The sequence below is a fragment of the Lytechinus pictus genome, chromosome 11 (genome assembly GCF_037042905.1).
Source record: "Lytechinus pictus isolate F3 Inbred chromosome 11, Lp3.0, whole genome shotgun sequence".
Taxonomy (NCBI): Eukaryota; Metazoa; Echinodermata; class Echinoidea; order Temnopleuroida; family Toxopneustidae; genus Lytechinus; species Lytechinus pictus.
In genome coordinates this window covers 18,834,126-18,849,947 of record NC_087255.1, presented here as the reverse complement: position 1 = coordinate 18,849,947, position 15,822 = coordinate 18,834,126, and the positions used below count along the sequence as shown (strand labels likewise).

Sequence of the window (15,822 nt, the reverse complement as noted above, 5' to 3'; positions counted from 1 at the left end):
GAATAGACCCCAACCACCCCCCCCCAAAAAAAAAACACACACACACACTCACACTGTCCGCAACGATCCCAAACAATTATTCATCAAACATTAAAAACTACACGTACATTTTTAAATAGATAGTTGATTTTTTTAACCCTTTCAAAATGTTCTGTATATGGGATTCTTTGAAATGAAAACAAATGGATTGCTCTCTTTCACTTTAATTCCAATCTGGCATAATCATTTATCACTCCATTCTTCACAGTAATAAGCCTTAGTATGAATGGAATACCACCCCACACCATACAGCCCCCCCCCCCCCTCTTTGTTTTCCACCATGGGCCCCAACGTCTTGTTATGAAAAAAAAACACCACTTCTAACAGATTTTGTCTCAGCCAATTGGATTGAAAAATTTCAGTAGCTTGTTATTGTTATTGCAACTTTGCCATTAGTTTTATTTGCCCCCCCCCCACAATTTTGTTTTCTTCTTCAAATTCTCAGTACATTTGAAATTATTATGGCAGTTGAACAACGTAAAAGCCTTAACATGAATGGAATACCAGCCCGCACCGTCACGCTGTGTCCTCCCTTCCAGTGAATTAGAGCACAAATTTCCAACGATTTGGCAGCAGTGACTCACGAACAGGGGCGGCGGCGCGAGGGGGGCTAGGGGTTGTCGCCCCTATAGTTTCTCAATTAGTGAAAAAAAAGAAAGGAAAATACAAGGAGAAGAGAGAAAAGGAAAGAAGGAAGAAGAATATAAAAAGGAGAGGTCTAGGCAGAGTAACTCTATAATGCCCGTATTTAGTTGAGAAAAGGTATGACGTCATCCCTAGGTCATCTGCCCCCCCCCCCCTCAGTCAATTATCCTGGCACTGCACCTCCATGCACATTATGATCAATGACAAAATAATAGTCTAAAAAAAAGCGAGACCCGATCAAGAGGCAACGCTGTTTGCTTTATTTCGTTTGTCATTTTAAGATGGTCATATTTATTTCTAAGTACCTCTTGTTCCTGGCATTTAGTGAGTAAAGGTTGCACAATTTTCCCCGCCATCATTATATACTTCTGCGGCTTGATGATTTTGAAGTGTGTCCTCCAAAGACCGATGGTATGAAAGCAATTACTTGATTTTCATATCTGACTTCAATATTGAACAAGAGAGAGAGAGAGAGAGAGGGGGGGGAGAGAGAAGGAAGAGAGACAGAAGGGGGGGGGGTAGAGACACGCAGAGGGGGATAGAGATGAAGAGAAACATGACTTTGTTGAAATAGATAGACGAAGAGTGGAAGAGAAAGGGACTGAAAAGCCACAAATGGAGCTCATAAAATGGGGGTAAAGAGTGTCGCAGATGATAATTTGACACGGTTGACTTTTCCACAGTCTGTCAAAACCACAATTTCTATCGGACACTTAGAAAACAAACTGTATCATTAGAAATACCAGCACGAGTCATGATAAGCCTACTTCCACGAAGATATTCGGGAAAATCAACAGAGTTGATCTGTATGTTAAAGGGTTTGACAATAATTAGCTCTTTATTCTACCAATAAGAACGTTAGAGTGGCACCATGCCTTTCATGGGTAAGGTAAATGCCGAAAGTTATTTCAATAAATGCTTTAAAAAGAAGTAGAAAAATACAGACTTTCTTGAACAAGATTTCAAATGTTTGGGCTTTTGATTACTTTATCAAATCAATGATCAAGGACTTAAAGAGAAGAATATGTCTTACCTCAACTGGATCGTACTGAAATAGCCAGAGATCATCTCTATCTAATAACTCTTCCGAATTCTCATCCGCGTCAACAATGGCATCGTTGTGGACTTCATCCTCAGACTCCTCATTAAACCCTTCGTCATCATCGATGAAATGATCATCAAATCTGTTGACGTCCTCCTCACTTAATAACAGATCCGCGTCATCGTTCCGATTCCTCGGTTTGTTTGCAACTAGTTTCTTCTCTACTTTTTCATCATGTAACGAGCGCGGTGTATTCGGTTCTTGGTCCGTTCTAGATGCGATGCTATCCGCAGCATCACATTGCTTTCCCATCAAAAATAAAGTAGCTAAGAGCAGCGTTAACATCGTCGAGTTCAGAAGATGTACACGTGTAAGCTGAATGAGTAGTGGTCTTGCTTTTTCCTCTGTCATTTTTAGATTGAAAATAGAGGCTGTGGAAAAGATTTAACAAGAAGACTGTGAGAAAAAGAAGATGCATTCAGTGCTGTGCCTAGCACAATAGGCATTCAATTTGCCAAGAAATTCAGACGCGCGACGCAAGCTGAATACACACACGGAATACGACGCTTTACGAGTTCTTATCGTGTGGCTCGCACGCGCAGAACATTAGCGAGTGTGAAGCGACACCTTCCTCACAATCTAACGACAGTCTGAAAACTCAAGGGACGGACTTGCTAAAATTCCGTCTCTCTTTTACCCGACAATCCATTTGTCAAAGTGTTTGCTAGTTGTGTCACTTTTTTACTTTTTGCTCCTCACAGCATTACATCTTGGCTTGCAACCAGTCTGCTATAGCTGGTAGTAAATGAATGATGTTTCCAATCGTTTTATAATAGGCCCTACCGCATAATTTAATCCCTATAGCTAGACTTTCCTAACTTATGGATATTCACGTTCATAAAACGGTGGATAATTTCCAATGGCAGAAATGATAACGAATGCTTTGACCACCTGCACTGAAAGCGCTCTAATGCTATGTGAATTATGGCTCTTTTGATGCAGTAGGAGCTCGTGTAATACTCGAGATCGAGATACGCTTTCTTCATGTGCGCTCACGATACGCGCATCGGACTACGCTTGATGTCACTGTAGAAAACATATACTAGTAGTGGTTCCTTTGAATATTATAAGCAAAATTTTGGGAAGAGTGGAACAATGGTCAAATGTAAAATAATATAGCAAGCTGCCTACCCGTTTCATAAAGTAAATAATGCACAGGGGGGGTATTCTGAAAAGTCTCGTAAGTTTCCACTTAAGTTTCCTCATAAGTTACCCATTTAATGGAGCGCTAATGTACCTCCAAATTCGTATTCTGAAAACTCTATTAGCGCTCAATTAACTCCCTTTAGGCCACGCCCCTACTGAGCCGAATTAGCCAATCAAATGCGCTCTTACAACGTCAAATTTTCTCCAAGCGCGTAGTGTCTCTTCACTTTGCTGGCTTGCGCAGCGCAGCGCCCGGCTGCTGCAGGTGGACTGCACCACGATATTGATACAAAAAATTTTTGCTGAAAAATAATGCATAAAGCATTTGCATCGGAGATTAACAGGAGGGTCATTATGTTGTTGAAGCTAACTGTTGTCTTTTCCCTTTCTCTCATTTATTGTACCTTTGTGATTTTCTCTTTTTTTTCGAACGCGTTCTGATTTCACATCCACCTATTGTAGCTTTCTTTGTTTTGTTTTTTTTTACAATATTTTATTTGCCTCTGTCTCGGGGTCATGATGGGGGGGGGGTTCTTCTTTAACTTAATTCCTACTTATTTTAAAAATAACATACTTTTCATTTTTATGAGAAATCTTCTTCAACAAAATGCTGATTTGAATAAAATGATTTTAAAAATCAAACTAGCATAATCGTTAAAAAAGCCGAAATTTTATTGAAATTGGATGTACAAATGTTATGATATTTAAGATTTTATAGGTGGGGAAAACGATGGCATCCCTCACTATTTTTTTTCTTTTGTACCAAAGGGGTCAATGCTTATTTTTTCATTGTCGGAAACAAGGTTTGATTCCCCCCTGAACATTGCTGCATCTATTGTTACTTGGCAATCTCATTATTGTCAAAATAATGTGCAAAAATACTTTATGATGCTTATAATAAAAATAATAGTGCATATTTCCCCTATAAGTACACAATTTCTGTTTTCTTTTTCCTTCTTTTCTAATTTCTTTATTACCAAATATAGCCCCCATTCCTTATTTTACTTGTATAAATTGTGAATATTTTTTGAACAAATTTAAGCCTGAAACATATTGTTTAAAAGTCCGCCAAGTTTGGACACCCATACCACCTTCTTTCCCTTTATTCCCTTTTTATACCTTTCTCCTTTATTCTCTTGCTTCCTCCTAAATTTGGTCGCAGTATTAAACCGATTTGATGATATTTATACGAAATGAAAGCCACATTTAGCAAGAGAAAATGAGACTTAATGGACCTCTTATCACCATTATCTTTCCCCACTGGAAAGTCCGCTAATTGAGCGCTAAGAGACTTTTCAGAATACCAAAAGTCTCGTAACTACTCAACAACGAACGTAGAGGGCAGCAACACACAAGCGTGTTGCTCTAAGGAAGGTCAACTCCGCTCGAATTTTGTGACCACTTTAAAAAATAAGGTGGGGTTTTGGGAAATTTGTCGAGTTGATTTTTTTTCATTTTTTAATTTCAAATATTTTTTAATGAACAATTATTAGAGCGGTTATTCTGGGTATAAATATTAAAAATATTACTTTCATTTTTAAAGAAAATATTTAGCTTAAATAATCATGATTTTGACATTTTTCCTCATTTTGGAATATTAAGCCTGTGACGAGGATACCTCATATCTCTTATTTTCTTCTGCTGAATTTCGCTGCACCACTAATAAATGCATAGACAACCACCGTAATAATCGAGGTCATTTTTCTGGCCTGGGTGCGCCGAGTCTGGGCCGGTCGCGCAGCTAGCTAGTGACGTTGATGATGCGCTGGGGCTTCAGGCGACTCGTCATAGATCTAGCAACTTAGACAATGACGTCTAATTTGCCTGGCCTGATTTGAAGTGTAATATGGCTTCAGGGCTGATGTTTATCGATGATTGTTCAAGGTTAGATTTCAAATGTTAAATGTCATTTGACTTTTAAGTCTATAAATCTGAAATAAAGGCGCTGTATCCCCGAAATCCGGGTCTAAATTTCAACTCTGAGTCCGAGACCATGGCATGGACGGCGAAAAAACAACCCATGCATCGGATGCATTGCATTGGCTGCGCGCTGCGCTGCAGCTGCACTGTGATGATGGGTTCAGCGAAGAGCTCAGAGAAAATAAGGTGGTTATATTCAATCCCGAAATGCTTTGCGAGTGGTCACAAAATCGTCTCGACGCAAATCACCTAATACAGCCGTCTGGTGAAATCGCTGATAACAACAATCACCGATTTGGTAATGATTTTAGTTTCCTGAAACTTATATTTGTAAAGTTTTAAATATCAAAGTATGTTTTTATATGTATGTATATTCCTCAACATATTTTTTAAGTTATCTTTGATATTGTTGTAGTCATATTCTTTCATATTCGTTTTTTGATCGCTACTAATTTGTTGTTGTATTGGATCGGCATTTGATTTCGTTGGCATGAACAATAAAATACGCGCGCAGCTCAGCTGCATGCGCGTATCGAGTTGACCTTCCTTATAGCAACACGCTTGTGTGTTGCTGCCCTCTACGTTCGTTGCTACTCAATTAAGTCTTCGCGCGGTCATAACGCGTACTGTTGCAAGTGCGCGCAACGCAACCCTGCCAAATAAGGAAAGGGGCACTTAAGGACGTTGCACAGTTATGTTTGTGCGCATTATGATCTGCGCATAGTTTACACTCTACGCGCTGACGTCACAATGGATGAACAGGTGATTAATTAGCTCCGGGTATGAAGCTGATTTTTCTCATCTTCTGCACTTTAACTGCAGATCCGATGCGTTATTTCATGAAGATAAAAATGGAATTATTCCATTATCCATTCAAAAAATAAATTCTCTACGATTTCAAAATACTTTACTCTGCAGTGCTGCCAAGAATCACGAATATTACCCCGAGATCGAATAAATGGTAGAGTGGTTCTGATTTTTTCTTCACATAGATACAAAGCATTCGGCGCATTTTTTGTGTTTTAAAAAGCACATTTGCTCTAATAAAAATGCTGATAGTTTAAAAACAAGCACATGAACCCCTATTTTTTAATGTTTGTACCTCTTAGGTATACCTTCCTCTACAACTCTGCAAATTTTTGTGAAAATGACATGGATTTTGAATAAAGTGCAGCATTTAATGTACGTTCGTAGTTTGTTACTGAAATTTCACATTTCTTAGTTTGGGATTTGTTTTTCTTTTACACCATTTTTAAGAATTGACAGTGCTGTTAAACTTAAAATTGCAAACAAAAAGCACTATAAATAGATTCTCTATTCTAACGATACAATTAGTAACTCTCTTGCGAAATTTGATGACTTTCTCGTGTATTTTGACCGAGTAATAGAGGTTTAAACTCATTGTCGTAATCTTGGGCGGTCTAAAAATGCCAAATTCTTTTGAATGCGCAATTCTTAAGAACATCAATTTGGGTGAACTTTGAAGCTCTATAGCAAAAAATCAAGCACATGGACCTATGTTAATTTTTGCATATTTCGAATATTAAGGTTCTAAGGTATCTATGTGCAAAGTTTGGTGAAAATGACATGGATTTCACTTTAACTGTGGAACGTCCTTAAGTGACTTTTCAGAATACCAAAATGCTTATTGAGCGCTAATTGACCGCTAATTGAGCTTTCAGAATACCGCCCCTGGTTTGAATTTGTTACAGACGATGCGGCCATTGGTATTCACAATGTGAGCAAAGCGCCTCCTACTTGTTGCATCATTGTAAATACCCGGAAGTTCGCTGCGTTCTCTTCAACGCACTCTCCTTTGCATAATTGATTAATTTGATTTATCTGTGGATTATTGTTATACCTAACTACTTACCAATGAGTGGTTTCTAAGTACAACGTCGTCCTGCAAAGCAAAAAGAAAAAGAAAGAAACAGGGTGTAACTTGTCATAGATATCCTAAGAATACTTCAGGGCTCTGTCACATAAAGACACAGAGAGCGAGACCTCTGAAAGGCTGCTGTGAAACCATGAAACTTGCTTGATCTTTCAAAAGTCTTTCAATGAACTTTCAAAGATCTCCGAGGTCTTTCATAACTTCTGATTGATCTGTCAGAGCATGGTCTTCGTGATCTCCAACACGTATTGAACCGGTTCAAAACAGTCTTTCAGCGCGGTCTTTCAGGAAAATGGTCTGTCGGTGGTCTTTCAGTAGTTCTTTCTGCGGTCTCTCGATGAACTACAAACGTTCTTATTAGTCTTTATATGATCTATTTCATCAGTCTCTCATGTTTGGAAGGAGATCTCTTAAAGTCAGTTTAAGATTTTCTGTCAATCGGGGGGTCTAGGTTAGTCTTTCACAGAATTCGATTGATCTTTTAAAGATCTCTGGCAATACGCCAGATAGTCTTTCAGTGGTCCCTCATTAAACTTTCAGCTGTCTTCATAGTCCGACGGACATCTTGCTGGAAATGTTGTTTTTGGTCTTTCGGGGCGTTTTTGGAGCCATTCCACAGAGACAGCACATTTCACTGATCCTGAAGACTGCCGAAAGACCTTGCCAATTTTCGGTCTTTCAATGGTCTTTCAAGGCTCTCCGTTCTGTGGAATGGGAGCCTAGTGAGTAGTGATTGATTGTTGGGTCGATTTCCATCATACACAATAATCAATGCACTCAATCGTAGAAATCACCCCCTTCGATGAATCGCTAAACCTTATTGGCGAGTTTTCGCAACCAGAACGCGTCTGCGTAGTGGTTGCAAAAACTCGCCAATAAGGTTTAGCGATTCATCGAACCTATTGAAAATGCCCGTCGATTGACAAAGAAGAGCTTAGAGGTCATTAGTCTCGTCCAGACGTGGGTTCTTAGTCGGAGTAAAATTATATTATGCATGGATTAAAATTCCAAAGACATTTCTCTTATCACGACCAAGACAAATGCTTCTTTGGTCGGAGGAAAGGTCGTAGTAGTGCCCGTCTGGACAGAGTTACTTCCTCCTACCAAGATACCCCTACTGGTTTCCATAAATGCAACGAAAACTAAGAGACTTGAAAGAGAAGATATGCTTTCATTAACCCTTTATTTGGCACCCCTTTAGAAGAAATCCTGGATCCGAACCTGTCAACCCCCCGCTCCCCCCAGCAAAAAAAACCCCTAGATCCACCACTGGTAGATGTACCCCAATCTCCATCACCCCCCGATTTCTACACCCCTGTAATATTGGAAATCTTGAAATGGAGAAACAGTAATTGCATTTACGTGAAGAAAACATGATTGTGTGAATCGGAATCCATGATTAGAACATTATTTTATATTCATGAAGCCATGCGCCGACCAGTATAGATATTCACATTTTTGTTCATTATTATTTTTTTTTTGGGGGGGGGAGAAACTTGATCTCATAGCGAGAATATGAAATTCTATTAAAGATGAAGCGAGTTCCCTTGCGCGAAATTTAAATATAGCATCATTTCGCGCCCTGAACTCATCGATTCCGTCCCCTTTGGATATCCCAGCATGCATAATTCTGTTCTCTCAAACACTGAGTCTTAAAAATAATACACGCTAAAACTATTTCAGTTTTATTCGGTGCTACCGTTGGCTAGATTAGAAATTAGAATGATACACAATAGCATAATATAATTATTTTATATTTTCATAATTAATGCTTTTACTTATTCTTTACTGAAGGAAATTAATCGTGTGTTTTTGGAGAATAGGAGTATAGGGCAGAATTTAAGCTTATACATGGTTCAGCGGTACAAAAAGAAAAAAAGGGGGTAAATTTCGTATACTAGAGCAGTAGTGAAATGAACCCCTTCCCCCTAAAAAAATGAGAGACAAGTCATGGCGTATGGGGTTTAATTAATTTGGAGAAAAAAAATAACATTTTTTATTTAAAAATCAGATAGGTTTTATATTTTGACATAATATTCCAGAGAATAGTATCGTATTGTACACTTTTCCCATTCCTTTTCTTTTCTTTTTCTCATTTTTTTCAGTCGTGAAACCTTTTTTTTTTTTTTTTTTTTTTTTTTTTTTTTGGGGGGGGGGTCCCATTACCCCCAGGCTCCCCCATCTGTACGCCAGTCTGCTAGAGGTCCTAACAGAAATTATACGCCTGTTAAAACTGAAAAATAAAATTGCGAGCCATATCTTCACTGACAATATGATGCATTTCCATGGTAAAACAACATGAATATGCGTGTAGGTTTAATAGACACGTCTTGGTATCTGCGATCTTAACGGTATAGGATAACCTAACAGCGTGAACGGGGGGGGGGGGGGGGGGTAGACCAGCAGCACCATGATTGGTGACGCTGAGTAGGGTTATCCTCCAGTTTTAATTTTGTTTTAAAGAAAATAAACTCAAATCAAATGTTTGGGACAATTCCGTCTCTTGGAGTATAACACTGTGTGATCACAGTGTGTTCACCTAGTTGGACTGTGTGAAAATATTATTCACACTCTTAAAATGCACAAATTCAACAGTGTGAAGATATGTGCACACATGTGTGGACACCACGACAGTGTGACTTTTCACAGTGTGTTCACATGACCGACAATGTGAACAATTATGTGACTCGCATTGTTGAAATGCTTAAATTCAACAGTGTGAAAGTGATTTCACATAGTGATCCACACTGTGAACACACTGTGGTGTACACTGTGGTGTACACTGTGGGACATTGTGTGTTATATGGTAGGGAAGTGGGTCCTTTGAGAAAGCCATTGGTTCGCATGAGATACGAAACTCAAAACACGGGACAGGGCATTGTAGCACATGGAATTCATTATGCTGGATGACTGGAGATCTATTTATATATTCTGGTCGAATTGAACTCTGACCCCTACACTTGACATCCTCAGAATCTGACGTCAAACAAGAAGAGAGTTGCATAGAGGCAATTCCCGATTCCCCCTCAAGCAACAAAAGAAGTCTGTGAGATTCCCAAGAAAGAATTATTCTGCAAAGAAAAAAATAATGCTCAAACAATAATGTTCCTCCCTGCTCCCGAAACGGTAAGAATTATAGGCCTATATGAAATGATAAAATCCCAATTAATGACAAAATAAAAATTGGACAACAGTGTATATAGTTTTACAGGGATATTCCTTTTGTGCTCACCACAGGTAATTGTATTTAATTAGATGTAGGCGTTAAAGCGTAGCGACCAAGCGAGAAATGTTATCATTTTATGTTGTTATCAACAACATAAAATTATCCTATATATAAAATGTATATAGGAGCGCCTTGAGCACCTAACAAGGTGGATATGTGCGCAATATAAATACCCTATATTATTATTATTATTATCAACAACAAAAATATAGCATGTTGAACTTACAAACACGATACTGCAATAAATGAAGAAGGTTTGAATATAATAAAGCAAGAAATCTCTTACCAACTACATGAACTAGAGGAGGAAGTTTAAACATTAATGGGCCAAGTCTCATTTTCTCAACAAAAATGTTATTATCGGACAAAAAGTTAATTAATGGTAACTATATAGTGGAAATTATGATTTTCCACACATAATTGTGGAAGTATTTGAATACTAAAACGACTTTAACCCCACGAAGTCATTATTCATGAATTGGATATTATCTTTCGAATGAAAAATGAAACTTTTATGTCCATTATGACCAAGCAATGTACAATAGGTCCAGATGACTCGTTCAGTGACGGTCAAAAGAACATCATAACGCGGTACACTTCATAATAATGATCAGATGAGTTTTAAAGCCTGAACAAAGTTTTACATTTAATTGGGTTTATAAACAGATGTAGAAAACGTCAAATTTCAGCAATTTTTACTTACCGACAAGACATTTCAGGTTGAGGTGAAGATATAGACCTATGCAGTTTATAACTGTTGTTGTTCGACAAGTTTATATGTATATTACACGTGTAGGTCCCTACTGCTTTCTCTAACCAGTTAATTGTATATACTCTCCGAGTCATTGATTATTGAACTATTAACAATAGCAACGACGAAAAGGAGGTTTCCCCAAAATCAATTGAGGGCTATAGAAATTCATTTTCGGTACCGCACTTAGACGAAAGGTGGTCTGACCAGAGATTGTTTATAATTTTGTTTTTAAAAGGCCTATACGTCATGGATAATTAATGTTAACCAGTAATCCCAGGTCAAGTATGAGTTAGCAGCAGCTATGTAGGTATTAAAAGTATATACAGTGGTGCTAGAACCACAAAATGCACTTTTTCATGCAGAATGTTGAATGTAGACAAACAATTCTTTCGAGCGAAGCGAGCAAAAAAATTTGTGATAAATTTTGACATACTGTAAAAGAAACATATCAAATTTCACCCTTTCCCGTTTTGGATACTGTGCATACTAATAAAAATGAAAAAAATGAATATTCTAAGATAAATGTGCTCGAAATCGGCGCGCCGGTTTGTCCCGGGAAAGTTTGGACGAGACGCAGGAAAAAAATTGGTGAAATTGTCCTTGAAATCTGGTCACCCTGGTATATAGTCCTTTACTTTATTTGGATTGGAGCCGTTTTTAAAGGGCTAATCCTACCCCCAAGAAGTCACTTTGAACAAAAAGAGAATATTTCACACAATAATACATCAAAATCTTCTAAATTGTAAAATTAAACAGTTACGACACGATTTCGACTCTCGAAGTGGTATTTTCCGTATTTCATTCACCTTTCTGCCACCCTGACCCTGTGTTGTCTATTTATATCTTTTTTTTAGTAAACAACAATTTTCAGACGGTGGGTGGGACGATGTAATAATCAATTTTGACGGGTAAAGTCTATGTATGAGGTATCGAATACACTTTGACGTTTTTAATTAGCAGTGCACACATGGGTTTGGGAACCAGGGAGAAATTATAATAAAGATGCGAAAGAAAAAAAAAAGAGATTAAGATACAAAATATAGAGAAGGGAAACGAGGGAGAGGGGTGTGAGAGGGGGAGTTAGGATTGGGAGAGGGGGAATGGAGGGTGTGAAAGAGAGGGTGGTAGCAGGAGAGGGGAGGGAATGGGAGATGGGTGTGAGAGAGAGAGAGGGTGGGGTAGGAGCGGGAGAGGGGAGGGAATGGGAGAGGGGTGAGAGGGAGAGGGAGGGTGGGGTAGGAGCGGGAGAGAGAGAGGGTGGGGTAGGAGCAGGAGAGGGGAGGGAATGGGAGAGGGGTTGAGAGAGAGAGAGAGAGAGGGGGTGGGGATAGGAACGGGAGAGGGGGAAATGGATGGGGGTGAGAGGGAGAGGGTGGGTAGGAGCGGGAGAGGGGGAAATGGATGGGGGTGAGAGAGAGAGAGAGGGTGGGGTAGGAGCGGGAGAGGGGGAAATGGAGGGGGTGAGAGAGAGGGTGGGGTAGGAGCAGGAGAGGGGAGGGAATAGGAGAGGGGTGAGAGAGAGAGAGAGGGTGGGGTAGGAGCGGGAGAGGGGGGAAATGGAGGGGGTGAGAGAGAGGGTGGGGTAGGAGCGGGAGTGGGGGAGGGAATGGGACAGGGGGTGAAAATGAAACCATACTCCAGATCAACAACACGAGATGGCAGCAGACTAGTCACCGTTTTTTTAAATATAGCTGCCGTGATTCAAAATTTAATCAACCATTGCTGTATTAATCATTAAAAACAAAACACAAAAATATTAATTTAAACAATGTCTGATCGGTACATATCGTAAAGCAGATTGAATGAAATGTTTTACAATGCACAGTAAACATGTTGTGAGATAATTAGAGTTCATTTCCCTTTAAAGGGGTGGGCTTTTTAACGGAACTGAAAAGACAGGCGAAGGAAAATAGAGAAAAAGGGAATAACCAGGGAAATGATACAAATTAAGAAGAGTATAGACAATGTTACATAATACATTACTCTTTCATTCTCTACGTCCTCTCTTATCATTCTAGAATTTTAATCAAATCCAATTTAATTAAAAATACTTAACATCATTGAATAGGAAGATAGCTAGGGATTTCCCGATTACTATTACCATTATCATTTACTTGTAAAATTATTTCCTTCTCTTAATACTATGGATTCAAATGTGTAACGACAGATCGCTTGTGTCTTTTCGAACCGCGCATTTCAACACAGTCTTTTGTTTTATAATAAACAAAAGATAATCTGAATCTGTTGCCGCTTCCATGCTACAGTTACATCAACGAAACGGAATTTAAACCGACCGAAGTCGGTGTGTGGTTGGTTTCGTGGGTGAAAACTGTATCAGAAGACGATCCTTGAGACGGTAGGCGGTGCTGATATGGATAGCTAAGGAGAGAAAACGAACACTACCGAATCGCTGAATTTCCTATTACTCATTTCGACTGTAATGAGACTTGACGAGTCCAATTAGAGTCGGGGGTTCCCGGCAAATTGGCAAGTAAGGACGGCGGTTTAGAGATCATTCTAGATAGAAAATAAAACAAAAGAAAGGTTCCTTAAAATCTCTTTGACCATTGTACACGCGGTATCCAGCAGGGCATACTAATGGAGAAATCACTCCGCAACGCACTACAGATTCAAAAACACAGTAAATGTATTGAAAAATCACCGCCTGAATGACAAAGAACAGCTGGGAGGTCTTTGTGGAAAATTGGTAGACCTGGACAGCAGTTTCGTCCGAGGTTTCTGAGTCGAGCGGACGAAAAATTGCAAATTTGTCGTTTGTCAAGAGTTTTGATTAACCATTTTTTCGACAAAAACTTCTTGGTTGTTCATTGTCAAAAAAAGGGCATGAGGCAATACCTTTTCTCTGTTCTTTAACATGTATGCCTACGATGGACAAGTGGAGTGTAACGGTGGCAGAATACGAGCACTAAGCTCATGTATATAGTCCAAAGTCATTTGACAAAGAATAACGAATGATTCCTTCTTGTTATAGACCATTAAATTATATTTATATCAGGGGTGCATGGTGCCAGGGTATTTTGATGGGGGGGGGGGGGCAATGATGAAGAGGTCCAGACCTGTAAAGGACAACCCTGTAAAAGATTTTTTTTTAAATAGAGGCATTAACAAGTTTTCACCCCCTCTCCCTATGTCCCTCTCCACTGCCTCTCATTTTCTCTCTTCATTATTCTTTTTCAGTTTTGTTTTCCAGCTCATTTCTCTGATGTTTTGCTTTCGTCGGATTAGGGAGGTCACATTTGCCCCCCCCCCCCCACCATTTTGGCGTCGCCCTTATCCTACCCTACTTAGAGTTGGTCAAGTTTATGAATAAATAAGAAACTGTCAACAGCTAGTATTCTGAACTCGAGTTTAACTTAAACTATGGTCTCAAGCTCTGGTTTAACTATGGATAGCCACTTGTGACAGGTATCTCGAAAACAGTACAAGTTCATTTTGTCAGATCGTTCGACACACAAATCATTTAAAACTGACTGGGTATAACAATTCCTGATATAGTTCGCTTCGTCATTAAAACATGAGGAAAGATCCAAGTAAAAAAGGAAACATAAACATTAATTTTTGTAAAAATAAATGCAATTTTGATATTTTTGCTTCCCATAATTTAGCACGAAACACTTTTATCACAAGCTTATCGAGGAGGGGACAATCCCCATTCTATCGAAAATACTACTGTCGCCGTTTATGACCTGTACAAGTTGGTTTGTCTAAGTCAAAGAGATAATATAACCAATTTCTGGCATTGATTTGTACAATGGGTAACGTTCTATTGTTTTGTGTCTATGCACATGATAAAACAGGTCAAAGTCCATCCTGTACCACAAATTGTACTTCCCTCTTGGTATCGAGAATGAGATCCTTATTATATTACATGTTCTCGTCCACTTCCAAGTACAGGTTCAATTACAGTTGGGTTAAGACCATAGTCTCAGTGCACGTTATACTACTATGATCAAACCAGGGAGTTGGAAGGACATCGAAACCCCGTCCAGAAAAAAACCAAGATAAGTCTGACCTGACGAATGCCGAGTGCCAGAGTTGATGACATCACAAAGACAATGTCTCAACACTTTACCTGTTTTGAAGATATAAGGGAGGTGAACATGAGGAGATTGTTTTCGGGAGGGGGGGGGGGGGTCTAAAATTTTCAGAGCCACCCTTATTTACGATACACTTATACGAGTATACAAAAAGTACATGTAGTCTAACTTAACTGTGAATGTTCATGCTGGTTTACAAATTGGTACACTTACCTTAATCTTTAGGGAGCTATTATTGACTAGCTGCAAGGAGCGTTGTCACCTCGAAAGTAACAGTTTGGGCGAGGCTTGACCCCAGTCCAATGCAGGATTTTACTGCTAGTTTCCGATAGTACATTTAAAAACAGGATTTCCTTCTACTTCGAAGTCTCACAGGAGGTCACCAGAAGTCAACTATCCATTGGGACAACGAGATACTTACGGTATTCGCGGGTAGTAAGTGTCGGAATAAGACCGGTCTGATGCAAAGGGACGTCTTCAAGTTGGCATATCGCGGCGTTGCCTACCGAAATCATACCGACATGGATTTCGCGCGCTTTACTGAATCAGTTTGTGTGTGTTGCTTTCACCTTATCGCTATCCGTCTACATGCTCAAGAACTCAGTTGTCGCCACTGCAGTGCAGAAACATGCAATGTTGAGGTCAAAATCCACTTCCCCCTTAAAATATCACTTTGCGGCAGAAGGAAGGTTATCGCCCTGGGAGTATCGATGGAATTTTGATTATTTACTCCATGGTTGGACGATCTGCCTGAACCATATCACACGCGTCTGCCTCAGGTGTGGACCCCCTCGAAGCAATGACGTTGTTCAAAGGTGTACTTTGCTTCAATCAAAATATGGGACCAAGGTCTCAGGGCCCTGGGAAAGATTCTTTTTTTTACTGGGGGTGCTGATGTAAATTTGACAAACATAAAACAAAAATAAGTTTTTACTATCGAGGTAGAGGTAATTTCGGCCCCGAGAAATTTGAAAAGTAAAGAAAAAAAAGGTTTCACTTCAAAGTATTTGTTACGTTTCGCATTTTTTTCACACCTTC

General features: G+C 39.3%; 1 protein-coding gene across 2 annotated transcripts in view; it reads right to left on the bottom strand.

Annotated features, from left to right (window-relative positions):
• The window catches only part of LOC129271540 (transmembrane prolyl 4-hydroxylase-like), a 36,180-nt gene extending 20,567 nt beyond the window's left edge, over positions 1-15,613 (bottom strand). The window contains exons 1-3 of one of the 2 annotated variants that reach the window (XM_064106924.1): positions 14,998-15,613; positions 6,726-6,755; positions 1,718-2,157 (exon numbers count right to left, since the gene is read on the bottom strand). In XM_064106924.1, coding sequence (XP_063962994.1) covers positions 1,718-2,137 — 420 coding nt within the window. In that variant the 5' untranslated portion in view covers positions 2,138-2,157; positions 6,726-6,755; positions 14,998-15,613. Of the gene's footprint in view, positions 1-1,717; positions 2,158-6,725; positions 6,756-10,675; positions 10,805-14,997 lie in introns of those variants that run through there. The other variant, XM_064106923.1, reaches the window with a different exon arrangement.
• Between the last annotated feature and the right edge of the window lie 209 nt (positions 15,614-15,822).